We start from the raw sequence: 27,471 nt of genomic DNA on the forward strand, positions 1-27,471 counted from the left end.
TTAATAATCTTAATTGCTCAAGACTAATAATTAATTTGTTAAATAAACTTTTATTATTAATTTGGACACACATGGACGTTTATTCAATTTAAGAATGTTTAAATTTCTATATTTAAATGCATGTATGAATGTGAATGTAAACAATAATGTAACACGCCAAAGTTTTTGCCTTGACTAGGTTTTCGCTACAATTTTGTAAAAATATTTCAAAAGCATTTTAAAAAAAATCACAATTTTCAAGATACAAAATTTAGAGTGTGACATTATAGGTGCATAGATGTTTTCTAAACTTATATTTGGTGAATTTATGATTTATTCTTTCTTGTTGGATAATGTAAAATTTCATAAAGAACTGCAAGTTCTTAGCCATCCTTTGACATTTTGTCAAATGGTGAAGCTCAAGCTTAATTGAACGGTGTGATAACAAAACTGCCTTACTAAAGATGACAAAATTTATTATCGATTGCTTGAGTTCTAAACGTTTAACATTAATTTAAACTTTATGAACTTAAAGTTAGAGTTTATTAAGTTAAATTATGGCTTGAATTATTTTATTTTAAATTATAATTTGAAATTGATGGTTGGTGCGGTGGATGTAAATTAGTGATGTATCTCAGATCCGTTAGATATTTTTCGCATTAAAAAAATTATATTTTGTTTTCGTTTTGACAAAGAGATCTTGTCTTTAGTCTCTTTCACAAACTCAATTCTAGTGAGCTATTAAACACTAACGCTTGCCCACAAACTGACTCCCTAAAGCTTAGTCCTTTGAAGTAAAACCATAGATCCTGTATCACTTTCCTTTAAAAATATATATATTTTTTATAAAGTGAATTTGGGGTCATTACACTGATTCTCAATATTGAACAGCCATAAGTACAAATAAATATCTTCAGCTTATATACATAAAATTGTTTTCTTCTTTAGGAATAACACATACAAAGATTGAACCTGCCTCATCTCCTTTCAGAATGAAGAACAAAAAACTGCTACCACCGTCCCCAAAAGGTACAGAAGAATCAGAAGTTCTTCCTATAACCCACAACCTCCCAACTATTACAGAAGTAAACTTGATTAGAATGTAATCAAATAATGAAGCAAATAGAAGGAAAATGGTTACTACAAACCAAATGCAGTCTCCAATTACAGGGCCACTGCACTGCAAGCCTCCCATCCTGTTGAACTGTTACATGGTGCAACTCGTAATTGTCAAGGCAAAGGAGTCCAACCAAAGAGTTTGTTTATCCACGAAAAAATGCACACGCTCAAGGCTGCATCGGGGGTAGGATGGAGTTGGCCAGCTCTTCATTCACCTTAACTGGAAGTGGTGGCATCTGCTTCATTACATCCGGCATATCGTTCAAGCTGTGCAAAAAGCTACCCATCAACATTTATACATGTTATGGTGAACATACAACTACAAATGTGCATGATCACGGTGCATGGGTGCTTTTATGTGTGTGCATGTGCGTGAGTGTGCGTGAGAGAGAGAGAGAGAGAGACTCATTCAAGATTGTGAGTATATTGTCCCGAGTTTGACAGAAGAGACTCGTGTTCTCCTGTATCTGCAAGCACATAAACTTGGTCAGTATGACATTTATGTGTGCATAAAAGCTGCTAATGACCAGTGCATGATCAGTGACAGCAATTATGTGCTCCTATGCGTATGTTTCACATCGAAGCAACAGGGCTTCCTGGTGAACTTTTTCAGCAGAAGTAATGACGTATTAAGTAAACAAGCAATTTTAGTGGAGGAAAATGGTAGATGTACCTTGAAAGATGCAAGGTTACTTGTGATCTGGTTGAAAACCTGTGCATTTTGTTCAAGAAGTTGGCCGGTTGCACCACCAATCGCTGCAACAGGAAATTATATTGTCAGGATATTGAATGCACTAAAATATACAATTGAAAACCCCTAGGTGCATAACTTATTATGTCACATGGGTACGGGTACGAAAGGTACAACACGGCAATTTAAAAAACCGTAGATATGGGACACACACACACACACACACACATATATATATATATATATATATATATAATCTGATACTTTGAATGTAAGAGGGAGCAAAATGAAATTTTCTAAAAAAAGCAGAAAAGGGAAGGGGGTAGTAAGATATTTTTCCTTTTTTATTATTATTATAAAAGGAAGGGAAGGTTTTTTCCTTTATTATAAAACATATATGGCTATATATATAAATACAGAGAGAGAGTCTTTTTCTTAAAAAATAATAACATAATTAAATATACATTATTCATACCCTCGTACCCAAAATTTTAAAAATTTACATGTCATACCTTATGTACCCGCACCTGAACCCATACCTGCAACCGTACCTATGTGACATAAAATGCTTATCAATGTTATAATTATCGCACCGGAAGGGCTGGCAAAATGGTTGTATTGTATCATATCATAAGATATGGAAAAACCTCATTTTAAAAATCACAAGAAATAAAAAATACAAAAAAACAGAAAAGTTCTCAGAAAATCAAAAACATAGAAAAGATTGTAGAATGAAATATCAAAAAAATAAAATTTAAGCATTATGAACAATTAAACATGCCCTTACTACTATAACATGTGAAACAATATTGTACCAAACTAACTAACAAAACAAAAGGTTTACTATTAAACAATAGCATTAGATAACAAACAAAAGAAAAAAGTTTTGAATAAACAAACTACAACAATAACATACTTCAAAAATAAAATAAATTTTAAAATAACTATAAAAAATTAAAAATATAACCACAAAGAGAAATAAAACACATAAGTAGCCAAACTACAATATTAAGTAAACTTAATTATGAAATAAATTGAGCATGTTACATTATCAAATATAAAAGCTATAATTATGATGTTATAACAATGTATCCATTACATATATCAAAGGAGTCCAAAATTAAACATTAAAAAGTAAAAATAAAAAAAAGTGATACATTATTTCATAAGTAGTAAGCATTAAAACAAAAAAGAAGTTTCATAATGTCTTTCATTAATTACAATAAGCACAAAAGTTGAATAATTTGTGCTCTTCCATAATAGTACTTCTTTATTGTCTTCACTAATCACAATAAATTAAGAAGACATTTTTAATTTTTTGTTCCCATAGCTTATGAAATAAGTGAATAAGACTACTAAGACCTATTCATATAAAAAATTGCCACTAAAGTGAAAAAGGATCCAAAATAAATTACCTAACAAAATTCAACAAAAATATGTGAAAAAATACGATCCAATACACTGTTTTTTTATTAGGGGCATGTCGAATCACATGGGCTAACAATACTATGATACTCTGTATCATATCATACATGTTAAGATGGATATATTTTTGTATATATATATAAATATGTATGTATATTTTGTTTAATATAATATATATTTATATATGTAATGCCCTAATTTTTTAAACCAATATTTTAAGAAAATTATTTTTTTTTAAATCTCTACACGATTTTCAAGAACACAATGGAAACTCTTTTTAAGTATGGTTCAAGCCTTGTGCGAGTTACAATTACAACACACACTTATAGAATCAAACCATAGTTTGAATTAAACGAATCAAATACCAGTCTAAAAAAGTATCAGAGTTTAGAGGACTTAAAATAACTAAATAATAAATATCAAGTCCTCTCAATAGCCTAAAGAACTGTGACCCTCTTGGTGCCACAATGAGACTTCCTGTCATCACCCTCAAACCTACTCATTACCAGAAATATTAAAAGTAGAGGCATTAGACCAAAGCCTCAGTAGGTAACACAAAAACATGTGAACACAAATATATTTCAATCGCAGAAATAAGCATTGGCCCACTTTCAAATAACATTCAAATCATACAACATAACATATCAGAATTAAGCACAATTTACATTTACACAATCAATCATGCTTGCATTCATATTTTCAGAATAAATATGTTACAATGCATCATGCCAATGAATTAACAATTCATGCACAAATTGAATGATTCCATTCTTGATTCTTTTATTCTTCTTTTCCTTACTCTAAAGGTACACTTTCAGGTTCTTAACTCTGATTCAACCAATCCAAATGAGGGATTTATTATGACATGTATTTTATTAACTGCGTTGAATTAAAGAATCTGCGACCTCCCACGGAGGTTCCACTGGAGAGGTCCATGATCGAGAGAAATTCGCAATGGTTCAGCACGAAATTGATTCTTACTCTGGAGAGGATACCAGGTAGTCTGAGCTCCCTACGAACGAAGACTGAGGACCAAGGGAGACGTCATTGCCTTCCAAAAATCAATAACAGTCAACAAGTCAAATGTACCACCACTCTCTCTAAAGTGGTCCCAGGTTTAGTGGACCAAGTCTGAATGGGTCACAGGTGTTATTTAATTATTAAGCTCATCAATTAAATTTCATGTGCCCACAGCATACACACTCGGGCTCACAAGCCCAATCTCCACACCGGAGATTCCATAATTCAAGTTTGTTCGAACTCATTCAAACAGTGCACAGTTCACACCATAAGCACGACCTCCACGAGGAAATTATACGATTATGTGCATACAACAACTACGCTTTCATCCCAAAACAATTGGGGTCGGCGTTATGAATATGACTATGTGCATGAATATCTTTTTTTTCCTTAGTGCTCTACAGGCACCCATAGGTTCCACCGAACCCAGTCTCACACCCGAGCCATACACATACTCATATCACACATCTTTATCACCATATCATATGCCCACATGCATACATAACTATGTCACACGGACTCGGCTCCAAGGTTGACGCACCCGCGTCGACACGCACCGACACAGGTGCAGCTCAAACTCGGTCAATCCGACCTTGGGTGCGGTCAACGCAACCAGGGTCATTTTGGTCCATTTTTTGGAAAAAAAAATTTAAAAAAAAAAATTCTGAGCTACAGAATTTAAAAAAAAAAAAACCTGAATTAGGCTTCACAACTCATCACTTGTCCCCTAATGGGCACAACTTTGACCGAGTCTTATATATATATATATATATATATATATATATATATATATATATATATATATATATATATATATAAAGCCGAGTCCCCGTGTCCAAAAATTTTGAAATTGTTCCGCACCCGTGTCGCATCCGCACCCATGTGACATAGATACATAAAGGTTGCACACACATGCAATCATGATCATGCTTTAAATAGCAAACAACATGTGTAACCAATTATTTTATACTAATCATGCCTTACGATGCATCATGCTTGTCATATGAATGGTTATCAATCAAGAATAATATGAAATACATTCAGTTTATATGCATATCATACCAAATTTCAATATAAGTATCCATAAACATACTGCACAAAGTAAACCACAACTAGGCACCAATACATGCAATACTGTGCAGTTCAGATCCTTGTTAACTTGATTTCGGAAAACCCACCAAAAAACACAGGAACTGAATTTCACTCTCACAATTTTACAGGGACTGTCCCAACATCTTAGGAACACAATCTAAGAAACAGAACTGCAAAATCAATCGTAATGAAACCAGAAAAATTCTGAGACTGAACCCTGTTAAAAAAAAATATAAGATTGATCCTGTCAACTGAAGAAATTCATCCCGGATTGGAGAATTTCCCACGACTTATAGAGAAATCTTTTCAGAAAAACCTTTTTACAGGATCTTCTGATACATGCTAGCTTTCACCCATATTTCTCACAATTTATTTTGATCGATTTTGATTGGGTTTTTAGAACTTTCAAAATCTCTAGTCGGAAGAATCCTGCTGAGAGGGCAGAAAACATGTGCTATATTGCAATGGACGTTTCGGCCTCAAAACTGACCCAAACAGAACAAAACAAGATTTTAAATTCAAACTCTGCATTTGTAGAACACTCCAATATTTTTTTTATTTATTGACTTCATTTTCATAAAGATATCAATTTTTTTCTGAAACTGGTCGGAACTAAAAACAAAGACAGAATAACCAAGATTTCAAACTCATGCAAGATAAATTAAACAAGAACAAGAATCATGTTATAATCCATTCAATCACGATTTTCAATGCTCTAATCATATTTATAGCATCATAGAACATATCTTTGATCATATTTATGCTAAACTTGCTAAAATTTTAACATCCATCATCCAAAAATCACAAAATCTTCATGCAATATCTCAAATACAATTTTATCTATGCAAGGATCACAAGAAACCTTAAACAACATGAAACCATGCTACACATGAACTAAACTACTATATATGCTCAGATCAACTTTCTTTAACATAAAACATTGAAACTCTAAAACGTTTTTGCTAAAACCTTCTTCAAAAACGATTTTGCATACAAGAACATGGATTCAAGCATATATCGAATTTTCAGAACTTTTAGAACTTATATTTCATTAATATAATATAATCTTAGCATCTTAATCATTCTGGAACAAATAAGATCTAACAAATAACAAGAAAACAAGTTTTCCCAAATCGTTTTTCATATTGAAAGCCCAAAAATAGTCCCATTTTGAAAACCATTTTTCTTTTTTATTCGATGGTGACATGGATCCACCAAAAATGTGTTCTCTAAATTGAAAAGAAATATTAAAGAGGTATTGCAAGGTCTGGTCCCCATTTGTTCAGATTTGAAAATCGTTCCTACACATATCTCATGCGTTTGGATAGATCTGTCTACACGATTGATGCACCTACCTTAATCGGGTTCTCAAATTTAAAATGACCTTCGTCTCCCGTCTTCAAACCTTGGAGGAGCTTCAATGACGGCTGGAAAAACTCCAAGAAGAAGGAAGAAGAAGATGAAACAAGAAAGAAGAAGCGTGAGAGATAGGTTTAAAAAGGCCACCATAGGGGCCGTCCCCCCCCCCCCCTAACAACCCATAAGAGATAGAACTCTATCTCTTCAACCTCTAGGTGGGTTGACCCACCTAAAAGTCTCTCCTAAGACTTCTAACTCAAAATGAATTCATATTCAAGACTTCCAACCAACTATGGACTCTTTTAGAGTCATACTAAATTAAATCTCTAACTAACATGGAGTCCACTAGAGGGGGACGTCCCACCCTCTCTATAACCCTCCAATTTAGTTTTAATTAATTAATTTATTAATTAAATGTTCTCTAGAAAAAGAAAAGTGGGCCCCACCTAGGTGGCGTCCCACTTGGGGTCTAGATCCAAGTGATCTGATCCACAAACTCCCGATCCGAATCCAACCCAAATTGGGTTGGATTCAAGAACCAAATAAGAATCCAAATCCAAAGTTTAAATTAAAGATTCATATCTAAACATGAGATCCAAAACAACATTTGATCCAAAACTTAGGTTTGGATCTGAACCTAACTCATCCAGGATCCATAAAACCTTAATTCACCCCTAAAACTCGTGAGCCACCCTAGCAGCACCTAGCACCCCACTGGGCTAGGCGTGAGCCCCTATGCCTCTCTTGGAACCTAGTTTGAGTCCAAAACACAGCCCGGTCAACTTAGAACAAAAACCAAAACCGCAGGTGTTACAATATATATTTTATATATGTATATATTTATATACATATATATACATATAGTTGTATATAATATATATATATATTATAGTCAACTTAGGTTGACTGTTTCTAGCTGTTGAAAAGGGTCCAATGGCTAGATTTCTAGTTGTTGGAAAGAGTCCAACGGCTAGATTTCTAGTTGTTGGACCCTCTCCAACAGCTAGAAAAGGTACTCCCATTTTCTCTCTTCTCTACCTTATTCTCTATAAATAAGTGGGTGTGTGCATGAGTGAGTTTTAAAAGAGTGATCGGTAGTTCTAGATACTTTTTAGTGTTCTTGAGTACATTTTGTAGTGTGAAGTTTTTATGTATTTTATTGTTCATTATGAATGAAATCATTTATTCACAAAACTTATATTAGTTTGTATCTTGTTAGTATTCAAATGTATTTCGATTTGGCATTTGGATTACAATTTGGAATATCTTGGGTTTCATCATAATTTTGATTCTTTGGTAATATCATGGATATTTTGTATGCTCTTATGTCCCATATTTTTATGTGGCTTCAATGATTGACTTTAAGATATTATTGTCATTGTGCAAAATTAATTCTTTGAAAAACATCGGTTATGCTTGAGAATACAACAACAACAACTACGCCTTTATCCCTAAACAATTGGGGTCGGCGATATGAACCAAAAAAGAAAATCATTCTGGGTCTTCCACATGAATCCTTCTCCTCCAATCATTTCTATCCAATGCCATGTCCTCGGTGAGGTTCAAAGCATTCATATCCTTTCCTATCACCTCCATCCATGTCTTCCTAGGTCTACCCCGACCTCTTTTAACTAATAGATTTTCCTATTTCTCCATCCTTCTAACTGGAGCATCATTAGGCCTTCGCCGAATATGTCCAAACCACCGTAAACGATTCTCTCTCATCTTATTTTCAATGGGTGCAACGCCTACCTTCTTACGTATCTCCTCGTTCCGAATCTTAGCTTTTATTGTATTTCCACACGTCCATCTCAGCATACGCATCTCATCTACACTCATTTTTTGAATATGATATCTCTTGGCAGCCCAACATTCCTTCAACCGCAATGGCATTCTACGATCGCACAACACTCCAGTTGCACTTTTCCATTTCATCCACCCAACCTTTATCCTATGATTTACATCTCCATCAATTTCTCCATACTTTTGAATGATAGATCCCAAATATTTGAAACAATTATCCATCGGTATTTCTTGCTCACCAAGCTTCACTACACTCCCATCACTACTTCGTTGCTTACTAAACCGACATTCCATGTATTATGTCTTACTCTTACTCAACTTAAAACCTCTTGTTTCCAATGTCCGACTCCATAATTCTAACTTCGCATTAACCACAGCTCTAGACTCATCAATCAAAACAATATCATCAGCAAACAACATACACCACGGCATATTTTCTTGAATTGATCTCGTAAGCTCATCCATCACTATAGCAAATAGGAAAGGGCTTAAAGCAGATCCTTGATGTAACCCAACCATTATAGGAAAATTGGTTGTCACCCCTCCACAAGTGCAGACATTGGTTACTACTCCTTCATACATATCTTTAATTATACTAGTTGTAACGCCCCAAAATTTCAAACTTGTAAACCTTTCAGAAAAACAGACAAGAGACTAAAAAGAAATCTCTTTATATCAGAGATGGTTTATGAAATCAGCGGAAGACTATTCTTTTGTTAATTTCAGAAAGGCAAGCTGACAACCTTGGGCGCATTAGCTAAAAGAACCAAAGCTCACAACCCATGCTACTTGCAAACACTTGAAAAAGCCACTTTCATTTAAGTTCTCCAAATAGTACAAAATTCGGATATCCCAAGGAAAATTCGTTACAAAAACCCAAACAATCAAGACGCGAGTTAAGGGCAGGAAGAAGCACGTCTTGGAGCCATCTTGCTATCGCGCCATCGCCCGTGGTGTACCTAATCATCACTTGTACCCATAGAATAGGTTAGTTTTACAAAAAACTAGTAGGTGCACAAGAGAGACTACAGAAAACTGAATTATGTACATTTAATTCAGTAGGTTACGCAGTTAAAGCAGATATGCAGTTAAACAGGTAAGCAATGCACGCAAATAAATAGTGCAAATGCGTAAGTAGTACAAGCGAGTAAGTAGTGCAAGCGAGTCAGTAGGGAAAGCGAGTCAGTAGTGCAAGCGAATTTCACGACCCAACAACCAATGTGAACAGACTTTATGTTCTGATATTACTGGCCTGCGGGTACGCGCAGGCAAAATGTAGAAATAACTGAGACTAGTTCGGGCGTCTGTTATTCTATGTATTTTCAATAACCTGAATAGCCAGTTGAGTCTGCTCCAAAGGGAACGACTTTAGCCGAGAGAGGATTCCATAGAGGCTGAAAAGCAGTGCCACGAATGCATCCAACTTCTGTAGAAGTGTTGAGCTAACTATTGTAGCCCCTTTCCCCTTAACTCCAATGACTGGGGAGGCCGGATCATTGCCCGTGAGGTGGTTGTTAACAACCTGTCCATTGGAGTTCTGTACTGCTCTGTCCTCTCCCTTGACAGAACAACCAGAAGCGAATGGGTGTGTTAGGGGTTGCTTAACTAACGACCCATCCTATGTTGTGATCTTTAAACCACTCGAGCATCTTTCCTGTGAAGGCGAATGTAAGGTCATTTATGTGATTACAGCATTGTGCATTTAGCATTGTTCGAGGTCGCACGACCGTCTCATCCGATCATCACAGTACTAGACGTGTCGTGCACGACTACAAGTACTCTAGGATGAAGGGGGTATAGCTCCTCAATAGAAGCCTCAACAGGAGTGTTTCACAAAGACATAATGTTTATCTTTTGAAACAGCAGTACCTTGTGCCAACATTATGCATGCGATTTTATAAAATCTCATCCGCAATCGAGGTATCTACATGGCACGCATGACTCGATACCGGCCTCGATAGACGGGATACAGGTTTCTCAACAGAACCCCTGCTAAGTAGTTCGCTCGAACCCCAACTCGTCTGCAGGACTGCATACTTGAAGAGTCAGGATTCTTGCAAGGTATCCCTCTCCTTAGACGAGGATGTAGCGCTAGCTCCCAACTCAACTCTCATCGCAAGAGAGAGAGTGGTAGATGTTCCTTGCATCCTCTACGAGGATGCCTTCAAGGCATACGCAAAGAGCAAGAACTTGCGTGTCATCTGCAATAGCAAGGCAATACCAACACATGCAAAAGCAAGAACCCAGGCACAGAGCAAGACGACAAGGTAAAGGCGGTAAGCAGAAGTGCAATGCTAAATCTCGAAGCGATGCATGACGGCAAGTAAAAATTGCAAGCAGGAGTGCAATGCAAGATCTCGACGCGATGCGCGACGATAAGTAAAAACTATAAGAAGGTAAAGGGCAAGGACCGCGAAACTGCGTCCTTGAGTGAAGTTCATACTCGTATAAATATATATATATATATATATATGTATATATATATATATATATATATATTCATTTAATGGTCGTTTTTAGTTTAATTAAACTTAATTCAATTATCCAAGTCTTCTGTGCAATCTTCCCCTACCTTGGAGAGTTACGAGCTTGCTGGCGTCTGCGGATGTACACGATTGACGGCTCGAGTCGCGGAACGCGAGTGGGATCCGTCGTAGCTGCAAATATGCGATATTAACATGTAACCCAGACAAAAGAAAAAGCAAGGAGAAGACTCGACTTCTTCGATACATAGGGCTGGGGCCAACTGTCCCAATTGACTCGAAAAAAGGATGGGGCATGGCCAAATGACCCTTGCTGCCAAAAGAGGGATGTAGCCAAAGCGAGCTGATGACCTACGCTTACTAGGAATTCTTCGTTGAAGACCAACAATTACAATGATCTATCCCTATCACGATGTAGTTTCTGAAGATTACCCAGGCCTGTCTGCCAAGGGTATAGGCTCATGCACAAAGGGCAGGGGGCCATCGGCCCCTGCTGGCAAGCAAAAAGGGCAGGGGCCGATGGCCCCTGCTAGAACAATAAAAAAGAGGCAAGGGCCTGCAGCCCCTGCTGAAATAAACAGGGCAAGGGCCGATAGCCCCTGCTGGAACAGCAAAGAGGGGCAGGGAGGAGGGGCTCGGCCCCTCCCCTGCCGTGACAGAAGCAAAGAGGGGGCTTAACCCCTTCCCTGCAGTAACGGAAGCAGGGAGGGGGCTTAACCCCTCCCCTGCAGTAACGGAAGCAGGGAGGGGGCTCAGCCCCTCCCCTGCAGCCAGAAGGGCACTGGGAGGGAAATCGGCCCCTCCCGTACCCTTCACGACACAAGGAGGGGCTCCGCCCCTCCCTCGCTAAAAGGGCTCGCAGGGAGGGGGCTTTACCCCTCCCCTGCAACCTAGGGCAACAGGGAGGTGGCTTAGCCCTCCCCTCCCTGCGTAACCGAGAAACGAGGGGGAAAGAGAGGGAGAGAGACGAAAGAGGAGAAGAAAAGGAAAAGAGGGGAGAAGAGGAGGCGGTGGCGTACCAGGGGGGGTTTCGAAGGAAGCTCGTCGGAGAGGAGCTCGCTGAACGGAAGGGGGGTCGCCGATGTCGATGGTGGCGGCTGTCGGGGGTCGTCGGCGTCGGTGATAGTGGATGAGCAAGAGAGAGAAACTGAGAGATAGAGGGAGACGAGAGGGTCGGTGAGGGAGAGAGTCGAGGACGAGAGAGTGAGAGAGAGATTGCAGGGAGCGAGAGGGTAAGGGAGAGAGACGAGAGGGCGAGAGGCGGTGAGGGGGGGTTCGTAACCCTCCTCCTGCCTGCCTCGCTGTCTTTTAATGACAACGAGGGGCGGTGGCCTCGGGTTGGGTCCGGATCCGGCCCATATCAATTAATTTTTTTTTTTAAGTTCTCACGCTAATGTACTTGATAGAAACACCTTTCTTCATCATTGTCCACCAGAGAACGTCCCTAGATACTCTATCGTATGCCTTCTCCAAATCAATAAAAACCATATACAAATCTTTGTTCCTCTCTCTATTTCTCTCAATAAGTTGTCTAAGAAGATGTATAGCTTCCATAGTTGATCTCCAAGGCATAAAACCAAATTGATTCTCCGATATCATGACAACCTTCCTCAACCTAGACTCAATCACCCTCTCCCAAAGTTTCATAGTATGACTCATGAGTTTTATACCACGATAGTTTGTGCAATCTTGTATATCACCCTTATTCTTATATAGAGGCACCAAAGTACTCTTCCTCCACTCATTAGGCTTGAGAATGATCTTGGATATTTTTATATGACTTGTGTTCATTTCTCTTTGTCATTCGTGTTACAAATGACTCGTGCATTGGATGCTTTGTTCACATATATTTGAATGCATTTTGTATGTCATAATACTAACTTGTTTTCTCCTTATGGAATGTATTTGCCCCGTAGTGGGTTCTTGTGCTTGTGCCCCTTAGAAGGTTTATATTTGATGCATTTTGAGTGATATTTAATAATGTAGTATTAAAATTCACAGCTTTTGTATAGCCTATGTAGCTATAAGTTATTACATTATCTTATTGTTTTGAGTATTCATGATTGGTGATAATTATGTAAGCTTTTGGGTTTATAATGGTTCTTTAAGAATCTCTATAGGTGTTATTTTCTTAATGTTACATGTCATTGTTGTCTCATAGTGGACTTATGATTTAAATCTAAAAGGCTTCTTTTTAAGATCATATATATTGTTCTTGTCTTCTCTTTGAGAGTTATTGGATCATTTATGTGTGATGTGTCTTAGTGCACTTATTCCTTGATTGGTGGATTTATGAATTCATTTTTGAAGAATTGCTTATATTAAGCATGATTCTTATTTGCTTATTAAAGATTGTAAAAATTAACATGAGACATAATGTTTGGCATATGATTGAACTACATTCATTCTAAGATTTCATCTTCTTCATTGGATTTTTTATTTGAAACTTTGTCTTTTCAAATTAGTTCCTTTTATGAACTCACCTATTTGGAAATTTATTTATGTATGTATTACCTTTTTATGGCATTTGAATTGTCCATCATTGAATTTTATATAATGCATTTGTTTTTGGCCTTATTCTTATTGGGTCAGGGTTAGCCGTTGAGGTGAGTTATGTGTGCACCTCGTATCATCCTATCAATCTAGATACTCAAGTTTATGAGTGGCGTGTTGTCATTTGCCTTGGGTCTTGATGATAGATGATTAGCCTCTTAACTTATTGTTATTGAAAATCCAAGTTAGTCGTTGGGGTGAGTTTTGTGTACACCTCAGGTATGTGTCTAATTGGTACGTGATTGACCTCGGTTTCTATAAATGTATTTTAACATTCTTTTGCTTATATGGTCATTTGATGCTTGATATCTTGTGATGATAGTTATGAAACCATGGAGTTTTGAAAGATTGTTAAAATCTTTATTCTTATTGATGTCATTAATTTGTTTTTCATTACAAGTTTTCTTACCTCAAGTGTCTTCTCCTTTTTATGCCTCTTATCTAAGTGTCATTATATGTAAACAAGAGATGTCTTTTCACACCTTCATGTGTGTTTTTAGTCCGTTGTTGGCAGTGAGATTATACTCTTGATCTACTCGTTGATACACTTGCTTTTTTTAGTGTCAATATATGTAGACAAGAGATGTTTAATCACACCTTCGTGTGTGATTTTAGCCCATCATTGGCTTTATGATTATACTCTTGTTTTGAGTGTCATTATATGTAGACAAGAGATGTTTATACACACTTTCGTGTGTGTTTTTTACCCTTTAGTGTCATTATGTTTGTACTCTTGTTCTAGTCTTTAATACATTTTATTTTTTAGGATTGGAGATCTAGTGAGGTGATTGCTTGTGATGGTCAAACTAGTGTTTTAATTTGAAAAATTCATTCATTATGATGTATGAGATTTTTAAAATCTCTTAGTAATTTTTCTAAACTCATTTGCTCTTTTACGAGAAATGGTTATTAAAATATTTTCATGCAATTTGCATTATATATGCTTTAGTTGCAAGAGTTATTCCATAATTAATTGTCTTGCATAATTTGCATAAGGTTATGTTTTTTCAAGCATATATTCAATAAAAAATATATACTTTTTTTTTTGCTTGTGTTGCCCTTTGTTGGCTCTTTATATTGTCTCATAGTGGACTTGTGTTTATAAACTTTTTTGCTTGTATTGTGTCTTTGTGTTGTTCATACTTGGACTTCTATGTGTTTTTGCACTTTGTTTTTGTAATTCTACATATTTCATTACATGTTTTTCTAAGCATTTCATTAGTGAAATCTCTTATGTGTATGCCCATAGTGGCTATTGTGTGTATTTGACCTTGGTATTATTTTATGAAAAATTAATGTTTTTTTAACACCGTTGTCTTTTATGTATTCCGTTGTGTAAAATTGTCTTGTGATTTTAAATCTTTTGTAAATTCTTTCTTTAATAATCAGGTCTTTCTCGTGATAGATATATATGTGCATGATTTTCATAAAATAACTTTATAATTGTTTGCATCTCTCTTAATATTATTTTATTATAGTCGGTTTTGTCAATGACTATCATGTTTAAAGTTAATGGTTCAAAATCAATTCTTACTTTAAATGATTTTGAAAATGTTAAATTGACTTATCAAATATTTTGTACATATTTTATGTTTGTGTGCTTGGCCATCATCTTATATATATATATATATATATATATATATATATATATATATATATATATATATACATATTTCTTGTTAGATTGCACTTATTTTACTCTCTTTAAAAGTTCTCCAAATATTGGCGGTATGGATGATTCTAAAGACATTTCGAGAATATCAAAAATTGATGATATTGAAGATCCTTTATGTAATGGAGCATGTGATTGAGTATCCCTTGAAGAGGCACCAAATGGAAAAACTTGATGAAGTCTATGAAGACATTTTATATACTGGGTTTCTTCTTTTGTAATTTCAAACTTGCAGTAAGTCATTGTAAGTTTGAGGAGGGTGTTAAAGATGGATGTATATATATACGCTATGTCACATGGGTGCGGGTGCGGGTGCGGGTGCGGGTGCGGGCGCGGGTGCGGGTGCGGGGATTCGGCACTTCAACAAAACCCGGGTGCAGGGGTGCGGCAGGGGCAAAAATGTAAAGATATATATATATATATAAAAAGGGGGTCAGCTGCTGTCAGCAGCTGACAGACAGCTTCTGCAACTGACAGCTGTTGTCAGCAGCTGACAGACAGCTGCTGTCAGCATTACTTTTTTTTAAAAAAAAAATTTGCAGCCCATTTGGGCAATTTTTAAAAAAAAAAAATCCAAAACAAGAATGGACCTAAATGATCCTGGGTGCGGTCAACGCACCCAGGATAGGGTTGACCGCACCCGGTGCCGCACACGCACCCGCGTCGAGTCGCGTCGACGCGGGTGCGGCACCCTGCTAGCCGAATCCCTGTGACATAGTATATACGTATGTGTATATATTGTTTAATATAATATATATTTATATACATATATATAATATAATATATATACATATAGTTGTATAATATATATATACTATAGTCAACTTAGGTTGACTGTTTCTAACTGTTGGAAAGGGTCCAACGGCTAGATTTCTAGTCGTTGGACCCTCTCCAACAGCTAGAAAAGGTACTCACATTTTCTCTCTTCTCTACCTTCTTCTCTATAAATAAGTGGGTGTGAGTTTTGAGAGAGTGATGGGTAATTCTAGATATTTTTGAGTGTTTGAGTGCATTTTGTAGTGAGGTTTTTATATATTTATTTTTTATGTATTTTATTGTTCATTATGAATGAAATCATTTATTCACAAAACTTGTATTAGTTTGTATCTTGTTAATATTCAAATGTATTTCGATTTGGCATTTGGATTGCGATTTAGAATGTCTTGGGTTCTGTGTCATTTTGTAACAATACATGGGCTAACGATACTACAATATCATACAATATGGTATGATATTTACAACCCAGATTTAAGATATAAACTCCACTGGAAGTGCACGTGATGGGGGAATTCAAATCATGAGCCACACAAATGCAATGCCTAGATGAGGCAGTGACTAATGTCACCATCATTGAACTTTATCCCAACTGCATGAGGTTGGCTTTTCAATTTCTGTTTCTCCATTCCTCCGTATCTAGAGCTCCTATCTGCTCCTACAGCATCCTTCCAAGTTTTCAATTATTTTCCTATATTCTGTTATTTGCATTGCTCTAATGATTTTTACTAGTGCTGTGACAGTAGACATCTACAGCAAGATAATTTTTATTTAGGGTAATTTCCTGATACAGAGCCACCTTTTACTTGATATTCCACGTCAGATACCATCTTTTCCGAAATTACTGATACAGGCAAAACGTTTCCTGATAATGGTCAAATAGAGACCTGTTGTAACCTATGGTTAAACTCAACCAGTTAACTTGACTTAGATATATTAAAACATGGAAAACACCCTTTACTGATTCTCTTTCTCCATTCCCTACCACTCCTGTTTTCTTGTTGTGCTCAGCCCTACTTCCTTTTACCATGAATCCCGCACTTCTCTTTCTCCATTGTTTTTAGCTTCTTCACCTTACCCGATGGTCCCACATCTCGTTGTTTTCCTAGGGTCTCCACTACTCCCCCATCCTCTTTCTAGCGTCTCCACTGCCTCACCTTTTCCTTCTCCAGTCTTTAGACAACCCACATTACTAGCACGATTGTGGTTGAAAGAGGCCCCACCGTTGCTATGATGCTCCTACTAGCATCTCCACCATGACCGGAAGAGGCCCACATCCAGATCTATTGGAGCAAGTACTTGAGGAAGCCTCTATTAACCTGAATATATGATATCAAGAATTGAAAATATGGATTAGATCTGGCTGCAGATCTGATTTATGAATATTAGTCCTCGTTTCCTATCTTGATACAATTTAGATTGCACCATACAGTTTCGAATCGTGTTAGTAAATGAGACCATGCAATCTGGACCACTGAAAATGAATTAAACACTTGATTATCAAGTAAAAAGAAATAAGTTGGGTTACACCTAATTCTGGCCCAAACTTGACTACACTGAATACCCATATCTGGCTTAGATCTCGTTATAAAGTTCCAAAGTCATTTGCACAATGCAACCTTGTGATATTGAATCTGCCCAAAACAAGTTAAACCCATTGATTTTCAAGAAAAATGAGTCGAGCTAGACCCAAATTTGACCCAAACCCAACAATAAGACTTCCCAGTTCCAACCTAGATTCAAATAAACCCAAATATATTTGTTATGGATCTGATGCAAATTCATATATATGCTATCCAATATAAAATTGTGCCAGATCTGATTTTGGATCTGGTTTTTGAGGAAATGTTCTCTTTTTATCCCTGGATCCTACTCATATCTTACAATAAAGTTCTGAATCTGGTTAAAGAAATGAGAACCTGTGATCTGGTGAAAACGAGTTAAACCTACTGATTTTCAAGTAAAAAATGGGCCAGATAGCCCATTATAACCCAAACCCCACTGTAATGCTTATTCCGTTTCAATCTGTGATCAAGTAAACCTAAATGGCTAAATATATTTGTTTTGGATCTGACCTATTTGGATCTATGCTACCCATAAACCAAATATGGACCTGATCTGTTTTAGATGTGCGCAGGAGCTCCATAAACCTGCAATGCCAAAGGGTGGTTCAGTACTCAGTAGGGGTAGTTAAGCCATTTCATGTTTCAAAGGGTGATAAAATGCTTTTAGTGGCCATATAAGGGAAACATAGAAAGAACTTACACCTTCATAGGTTTCCCACCATTTGCTTTGAGGAAGCCTAGACCATTGACAGGAAAAGTCGTGTCCGTATCAGAAATTTCAGAAAAGGTGGCACCTGACCTGGAATATCACGTAAAAGGTGGGTTCACGTCAAGAAATTACCCTTTTATTTATTGGTAGTACTGTCATACAATGCTAATATATTTAAATTTATTCTTCTCTATTACTTCATACATTCATTTTAAATACACATCAACACACACTCTCGGTTTGTATTATTTTTTAGTTGCCTTACACTTTGTAAAAACACTCTTTTAACAGTGATGCTCATGTGATGCAACGTAGGATACATTTTCCTTTTTAACATTTTCTTTGTTAGCATGATCTTCCCCTTTTTTTTACAGAATTTTTAGTCAAAAAATTGTGTTTAAATCAGAAAACAAAAGAAAGGATTTCATAAATCTTCTGCACATCAGAGATTGAAATTACTAGTCCATTTTCTATAAATCAAACAATCTGCTTCTACACCAAAACATAAAAGGTTTTAGGTGTAATAAATGCAAATATTTAGAAGACTAACCTTTGTATGAAATACCATCATCACTATCCATAGGAAGCATTGGTATGGCGTATGAAGGAACATTCTGCCTCGTGCCCAAGTGACTTGGCTTTGCTGGATCATTACCTTTTTCCTTTGAAATAATACAAAAGATCATTCAACATGCCATCAGTATACATGGATTGTTGTATTTAGACAAGTTACACTTAAATAAAAGGATGAAGACTGATACAAGTACATAACCAACGAACTTTGTACAATAAACATGGACAAGGAGAAAAAAACATAAATCATGACTGGACTGTATTGGAGAAGAACGAATCACAAATGATGCTCTGGCATTTAAATTACAGTCACATAACAAGCCCTTCATGCTAATAATGTAAGTATTAAAACGATTAATAAAGTTTCAACAATTAGCTCCTAGAAATTACATGACACACTTCTATGAAATGCACATAGCAATGAACTTTGTATAATAAATATGGACAAGAGAAAAAACCCATAAATCATGACTGCACTGTATTGGAGAATATGAACGAATCATAAAATTATGCTATGACATTTAAATTATAGTCACATAACCAGCTCTTGATGCTAATAGTGCAAGTCTTAAAACAGTTAACAAAGTTTCAACAATTAACTCCTAGAAATTACACGCAATAGCTTTTACAGAACTCTGGAATGCACATAGCAAATCCATGTTGCCTTGCTCACGAGGACTCTGATCATCTGATAGGGGCAATTTTGCAAACGTTACCAAGTTGATGGGGTGACACAAGTTCAAAACCCATGGGTGTGCATCCTTTGTGGCACGGCTGAAGCTGCATGTACTCCCTAGCAGGCAAGGAAGACCTAGGGTTTGGTGCCAATGAACTCAGTGAGCAGGGATGTTTTTCCCCGGTTATCCAAGAAAAAGAGTTCCATGTCAACTAGACATGTCTATGGTAGATTAATTGTTGCAGATCCTGGTGAATGGAAGTTTAGTTATTTACCAATACTCACAACCATGTTAAATTTAGGTTTTCAGAGGTTCCTGCAGAGAGAAAGAAGACGAGAAAGGTTTGAGTTGAACTCTCACGATTCCCAATATGGGAAAATCGTGCTTCATTGTGACTATTTATATTCACTTTACACTAAAATACATCTTTACTAAAACAACTTTATTAACACAAAATACAAGGAGACTAATAAAGGGTATTTTAAAAACACAATATATAATAAAATACAATAGAAAACTAGGAGACGTGAATAGTAACATCGTGAACAGTGACATGAGTGATATGGATCTAGATCACCTCAAACCTCACGCTTTAATAGCCTCAAGTTGTACATGGTTAGCAACCATGGACAACTTGCTTCTTAAATACCAAAACTTGTTCTTTGTGAGGCCTTTAGTGAACAAATCAGCCACTTGGTCTTCAGTTCGGACATAGTTGGTCTCAATCTCTTGATCCTCCACTTTTTGATGAATAAAATGTTGATCAATTTCGATATGTTTTGTCTTTCCATATTGAATGGGATTTACTGAAATCTTGATAGTTCCTTGATTATCACACAGCAAGAGTGTCAAATCATACATGTGTCTAATCCATGACATCTCAGTTGTAACTGCAGCCATAGAACGATATTCAGCCTTTGTATTGAACCTCGCAACAGCTTATTGTTTCTTACTACTCCATGAGACCAAATTTCTTCTAAGAAAAACACAGTATTCAGAAATGGACCTTCTCTCATTAGGATCTCCTACCCAGTGTAACCATTAACATATCTTCATGCGGTGCCATATTTCTATAGAGCAAGTCATCTCCAATAGCGCCCTTTAAATATCAGAAAATCCTTTTCACACCCTCCATATGTGATGTTCTAGGCTGATGCATGAATTGTGACACCTGATTAACAGCAAAAACAATATTTGGACGAGTGAAAGTGAGATATTGCAGTATTCCAACTATGCTTCTGAACTGTGTTGGGTCATGAAACAATTTTCCACCATTCGCGCCCAATCTCTGATGAATGAGAACTGGGGTTGCAGCAGGTTTACAATTTTTCATATCCGTTTTATTTAGGAGATTCATCGTGTATTTGTACTAAGTTAAAATAAGAGAATCAACTTGTCGATCTACCTCTATCCCAAGAAAATATTGTAACAGACCAAGATCTTTCATCTTAAAATTTTTGTGCAAGTCTTCAATATGTTCACTACAATTGCCAGTAACAATTATATCATCAACATAAATTAGTAACACAGTGACAAAATTGTTACCGTTGTAAATGAAAATTAAATGATCTAATGAGGACTGAGTAAAACCATTGCCTTGAATTGCAACCGAAAAACTCTTGAACCAAGACCTTGTGTAACGCCCCAAAATTTCGAACTTGGAACCTTTCAAAATAATTGAAAGAGACTAAAAAATCTTTTATTTTTCAGAGTTTTTGGTTTAGTAAATCAGCGGAAATGATTTTTCGAGAGGAAAAGAGAAAAGTCGACAACCTTGGACTCGTTAGCATAAAAACCTTTATTTCACAATAGATTGAATCCCCGCAAAGCATCTAGAAAACCATATGCATTAAAAGGAAATAACAAATTTATACAAAATAGGATTTTCTGAGGAAACCCTTATACAAAATGCAAAACTTCAAAATGTATCCTAAACGCAGAATGTCAGCAGAAACAGTGGGATCTTGAAACCATCTTGCAATCGTGTCATCGCCCGTTTCGTAAATTTAATCATCACTTGTACCCATAAAATGGGTCAATTTCATAAAAAACGGGTAGGTGCATAAGTAAGACAATAAAGAACAAATCCAGCAAAAATATTTAATTCATACATGATCAGCAATTCAGCAAGTAATGTGAACAAATCTAACATATGCATCAAATTCATACATGATACAAAACTCAGCAAGTAATACGATAAATCTAGCATAAGCAGTTAATTAATACATGATGCACAATTCAACAAGTAATGTGAGCAGGGTAACTTTTATTTCAATATTAGCTGACCTACGGGTACGCACATGCACGAAACGTAGAAACTGATCCGAGGGTTTATTATGCCATGTATTTTCGATACCACGGATAGCGAACAGAGTCCGCTCCTAAGGGCACGGCCAATGACCGAGAGAGAATTCTCCAAAGGCCACTCATTCAAGGGATGCATCCAGCTTCTGCAGAAGCCCATGGGATCTACCACTTAGGATAATTTTTTGTAGTCTCATCCCCTAACTCCGATGACTGGGAACACCGCGTCATTTGCCCGAGGGGTGGTTGTTAACAACTTGTCCATCGAAGTTTTTGTATCATCCCATCCTCTCCCTTGACGAAAAAAGTGGGTGAATGGGTGCGTCAAGTTTTATTTAACAGAAGACTCATTCTGCATGCTCTGGTCTTTCAAACACACTCGAGCATCTTGCCTGTGAAGGCGAATCATCACCATTTATGTGATTTTCATTTCATCATTGTGCCTTTGTACATTGCGAGGTTACCATAAACCTCTCATCCAATCATCGTAGTACTAACATATCATATATGTCTAAAAGTACGGCTACGATGAGAGGAGTATAGGTTTCTTATAAAGAAACCCCAGCTTTAATGTGTTGTGAAAAAAATGATGCAACAAATATTTAGTTTGACTTGACATACTCTGGTCTTTCAAACCAACTCGAGCATCTTGCCTATGAAGGCGAAACATCACTATGTAAATGATTTCCACAATGTGCCATTCGCATGCTTTGAGGTTACACGAACCTCTCATCCAATCATAGCAGTAAAAACATATTGTACCTGTCTAAAAGTACGACTACGATGAGAGGGGTATGGGTTTCTCCAAAGAAAACCCAACTCAATGTTTCGCAAAGACATGATGTAATCAAATAACTCATTTTGACATGTTTTGTAACGACCCCAACTCATCCCCTTTGAAAATGCGAATTTTTTTTTTCTAAAACAGTGCGGAAAACTTCCCAGAGACCCGGGGTCCTCACAGTTCCAATTCCAACTGGATAGCCACAAACCACAAAGGAACTTGCAACTAACATCTATAACTAACAATTACCTTTATTCATGAAATAAAAACTAATCTCAACAATAAAGTGTCTGACTCAAGTAACTACTGATGACAATAAGCAAATAACAAGAACACTAGACTGAAAAACCAAAACAAAGAGCCACTCTATCCACAAAGAAGACTGTCAAAACTCGTTGTGACTCTCGCGCCCTCGCAGTAGCTGTCGACTTTACTGATCACCTGTTCCTGCGAAAAACCAATGAAGTAGGGTGTCAGAATCAAAATCCTGAGCACAGCTACTTCTTAATGAAACAAGTGAGATAAAGAGTCAAGATGAGATATCATGCAACAATTAATGGAAATACATACAAGACAGTTTATAGCAATTGAGAATTTATTCATGCAACAATCCTAATTGCTAAGCATGCACAGACAGTAAAGCAGCAGCATCTACTAAAATTTCAGCATGCAACAAGAATTAAACATTCAACACTTACCCTCATGTACTGAGTAAGGAAACCATTAAAGTATGCATGATCTAATGCATAACAGGAAAAATGCATGTCTTTTATGCAATGCATGAATCATTTTATTATCTTCCATTTAAGTCTTTTGTTTCCTTATGCATGCCCTATTAAATGCATACAACTTTAAGTTTCTCTTTTTAATTACCGTTGCCCGCGGATACACCAAACGGGTACAAACCCCGAGATTAAGTTAAGTTCCCAGGGTAGCTTAGCACACAATTTATATTTTATTACTGGGTTCCAACTTAGCCCTCGACCGAATCACCTTCGGAACATTAGACCTCCACATCTAATGTCGGGGACACAAGGGACACCCCACGCCCACAAGTGTCACTTCCTCGGTACCAAAAACAACAGCTGTGTCAAACACACCACTCCCGGGTAAAGTGGCGGACTCTTCCTAAAACCGTGGCCAGGAGAAGGAACCTCAATATCGGGTTCAGGGAACCAAAATTAAGCACACGGAGTTTTGTATCCTCACAGTCTCCCCAAGACCGGATTTCTAAGATCCTCATTCTCCAGATGGGTGATCCCAGAAGGTATATTACACTGTGCATTATAATTCTTTTATTTAAATTTAATTTCTTAAGTTTTGCAACATCATATGCAAAAAGAAAGATAAAAGCTCGCATCTACCTCGCGAGAGCCATCACAGGACTCCGGCCTGTGGAAACATATAGAACAGCGCAATAAAACTGAAATATTAATAAGGCATGATCTTTGCAATGCATTGAAATGAGTAAGGGAAACATTTCCACAACTCGGGTTTACCAAACCCGCGATGATTCATCATGATCACCGAAGCACTGATGCAAGAATCATAATCATAAGTATGCAGTGGTATTAACATGCCTGCAAGGGATAGGCATATACGTACCAAATTAACCCATTGACAATAAACATGAAATATGACATTCCCATATGCAATTTACACAACCCATGTTATACCCCATTTTTCTGTGCATATGCATGGTATGCGCATGCATGCCTCTTTATGCAATTATCACCACATATGGTTCTAATCATGAATTGTAATGAGATGAATAAAAGAGCATTCATGCGTTTATGTATATGCAACCACACCTGTTAAGTCCATAAATAAGTAAGCACTCAAACAACTTTGTCATGGAATAAAGTGTAAGCATGCTCAAACACACATATGAACCACATCAACGCCTAACATGTGAAAAATTAAAATTTCAGGTACATGACTTATTCCCAAGGTTTAACATGCCGTAAGAGATTTAAAAGCCTAACTTTACTAATTTCAGCCAGCCCTGTTTTTATAATTTAACACACTTATATCATTAGCATGCTACAATACCCACATGAGAAAAATTTTGTATCTAACAGCGCAGCCCAGCCCAGCCGACCCGGTCGGCTGGGTCTGACAAGGTATTCACAGGCCCCTTTTGGGCCTGTGTAAGCTGCCAGGAAGTCCCTCCTATACAGAAAAATTTTCTGTATAAAGTATACCCAAAAGTTTTCTCAAGGCCAGGGCCCAGGCCAGCACCCACTGACTGGGTCGACTGGGCCTGCCCCAGCCCCGCCAAAACCATCCACACCCACCCAGCCAAGCACTTGGCTGGGCCTGTCGGTTCGGCCAGCAGCTGACAGTCAGCCGAGAGCTACTCTGCTGGCTGCCAGCCAGCCAAACCAACAGCCGAAACCTCACTAAAAACAGATTTCACGGTTTTTTTTTTTTTAAGAACAATGCCCAGCCCAGCCCAGCCCAGCCGACCCTGTCGGCTGGGTCCACCAGCATGTGCACAGGCCCAGTTTGGGCCTGTGTATGCTGTCAAAAAGAACAGCCTACCTGCCACAAGAAAACTGATATTTTTTTTTTAATGTTTTTGTTGCAAGCCTGCCCAGCCGACCTTGTTGGCTGGGCTTAACAGCATATACACAGGCCCAGTGTGGGCCTGTGTATGCTGTCTACAAGAACAGCATAAAAGAAATTTTATTTACGCAGGCTTAACAGCATATACACAGGCCCAGTGTGGGCCTGTGTATGCTGTCTACAAGAACAGCATAAAAGAAATTTTATTTACGCACACTACCTGTTAAAAATATCATGTATATATTTTATTTTTATTTTTGAAAAGGGAAGAACACCCAACCCAGCCGACCCTGTCGGCTGGGTCCAGAAGCATACACACAGGTCCAGTTTGGACCTGTGTAGGCTGTCAAAGGTGACAGCAAAACCCACCCCACAAAACTGGATATATTTTTTTTTTGTGAGAACACATGCCTGCCCCAGCCGACCCTGTCGGCTGGGTCCAACAGCATGTACACAGGTCCAGTTTGGACCTGTGTATGCTGTCAACAACAGCAGCACCACTTACTTTGCAAAACTGAAATCTTCCCTTTTTATTATTTTTTTTTTTTTTGAAAAGGATACCCAGCCCAGCCGACCCTGTCGGCTGGGTCCAAAATATGTACACAGGTCCAGATTGGACCTGTGCATGCTGTCAAAAACAGCAGCAAAACACCTCTTTTGAGAAATCTGCCCCCTAGTATATCATATATATGTATCTATATATATATTTCTCTAAAACAGCAAAAATACAGCCTATACGAAACGGGATAATGGTGGAAATCGAGGTTCATTGTTCCTCTATGGATTTCCATCAAAAGAAGCATGGAAAATCCAATCTTTACCCTATTTCTCATTTGTTTCAAGAAGAAGTAATACCTTTTTGGAAAAAGAAAAGAATAGAGGCTATGGGGGCGTGTGGCTGAGCTCCAATGCTTCCAACCTCCTCTTCTACCTCCTTCACTCCTCTTTGCTTTCTCCTCTTTCTTTCTCTCTCTCTCTCTCTCTCTCTCTCTCTCTCTCTCTCTCTCTCTCTCTCTCTCTCTCTCTCTCTCTCTCTCCTATTTTTTTTCTCTCCAGCCAAAAGAAAGGAAAAGGGCTGCCGCCCCCCCCCCCTTCCTTCTCCTATTTAATGCTGGAAACTCATTAGTGAGTTTCCAGATTTGGGTCTCCCACATTAGGGAGTTTCCAAATTCTAGACTCCTTCCCTAATGTACATTTGGTTGACTATTTGACCTCCTAATCCTAAAAGGTATGGAATCCTCAATACCCTTTTTTAATTAGGGAAGAGGGCTAACCCTAAACCCTATTAACTCTATTCCCGAAATTAATAAAAATCATTAATTTAATAAATACAATTTTTTGAATTTACTTATTAATGGGTACTCAAAAGTTCCCAAAATTGGTCATGTTGACCCTGGAGACTTTTTATATAATAATAACCCCAATTTAAAACTCCCAGCTGAATTTAAAGTCATAAAAATGTTAAGCTTGGATTTTGGATCGGATCCGGATCCAAGATCCAAACCCATACTCATACAAGATTTGGATTAAGACTTATATCCATTCCAGATTTTTGTAGGACCTAACTAGGACCCAAATCCATAAAAATTTGGATCCTATACCTTGGATTCAATCAGATCCAATTTCGGATCCGTGCCAACAAACTGCTAAAATTTTAGAAAAACGTGATTTCTGGGCCAACCGGAACTCGGATTTGAAAAAGTAAAATACCATTGCACTCAGAATTTCGAGACGCATCCAACGATATATTACATAAATATCAAATTCCGAATTTCGCCCGAAAATAACCCGAACTTCGCTTGAATTTAAAGGTTGAATTTAAAACTCTTTGCCACACATCGATTGGCTTGTCTAGACCCTGATGATGAGACTTGGGTCAAACCCAAACTCTAAGACCTTGGTCTAAACTCAAGCCTCAAACGATTTTCTTACCAGACTTAGCCAAATTTCAAAGTTTTTCATGAAGCGACTAAGGTCTGAAAACACGAGATCTTACATGTTTAATCTTTTGAAATAGAAGTACAACTTGCATGATATAAGATCGCCACGTATCTGAAACACTTCTCCCAAATGCGCTGACTTGGGGAAACTTAGTTGCTATTTCGCAACTTACAAGGCTTTCAACTTTGCTTTGCAAGACTGCGTGTTTGAGAAGTTGGATCCATGCAAGGAATCTCACTCTTAAGAACATACGCAAACTTGCGTCTTTTCAAAAAGAGCGAAAACAATATATGCTCTTATGCGTCCTACGAGGTTGCATTTATGTAATCATATCTATCAACATGCAAGCATGTGCACATAGCGCGGCGGCAAAGAAAAGA

The 27,471-nt window shown here is 37.3% G+C and overlaps 1 protein-coding gene across 1 annotated transcript in view; it reads right to left on the reverse strand.

Moving 5' to 3' along the window:
- Window positions 1-880: 880 nt before the first annotated feature.
- Window positions 881-27,471, reverse strand: part of LOC149833414 (uncharacterized) — a 128,345-nt gene continuing 101,754 nt past the window's right edge. Inside the window, exons 4-7 of the mRNA XM_090015101.1 lie at window positions 18,795-18,906; window positions 1,772-1,854; window positions 1,504-1,565; window positions 881-1,365 (exon numbers count right to left, since the gene is read on the reverse strand). Coding sequence (XP_089871227.1) covers window positions 1,266-1,365; window positions 1,504-1,565; window positions 1,772-1,854; window positions 18,795-18,906 — 357 coding nt within the window. The 3' untranslated portion in view covers window positions 881-1,265. The remainder of the gene's footprint in view (window positions 1,366-1,503; window positions 1,566-1,771; window positions 1,855-18,794; window positions 18,907-27,471) is intronic.

Source organism: Nuphar pumila, chromosome 7, assembly GCF_984573655.1.
Source record: "Nuphar pumila chromosome 7, dmNupPumi1.hap1.1, whole genome shotgun sequence".
Lineage (NCBI taxonomy): Eukaryota > Viridiplantae > Streptophyta > Magnoliopsida > Nymphaeales > Nymphaeaceae > Nuphar > Nuphar pumila.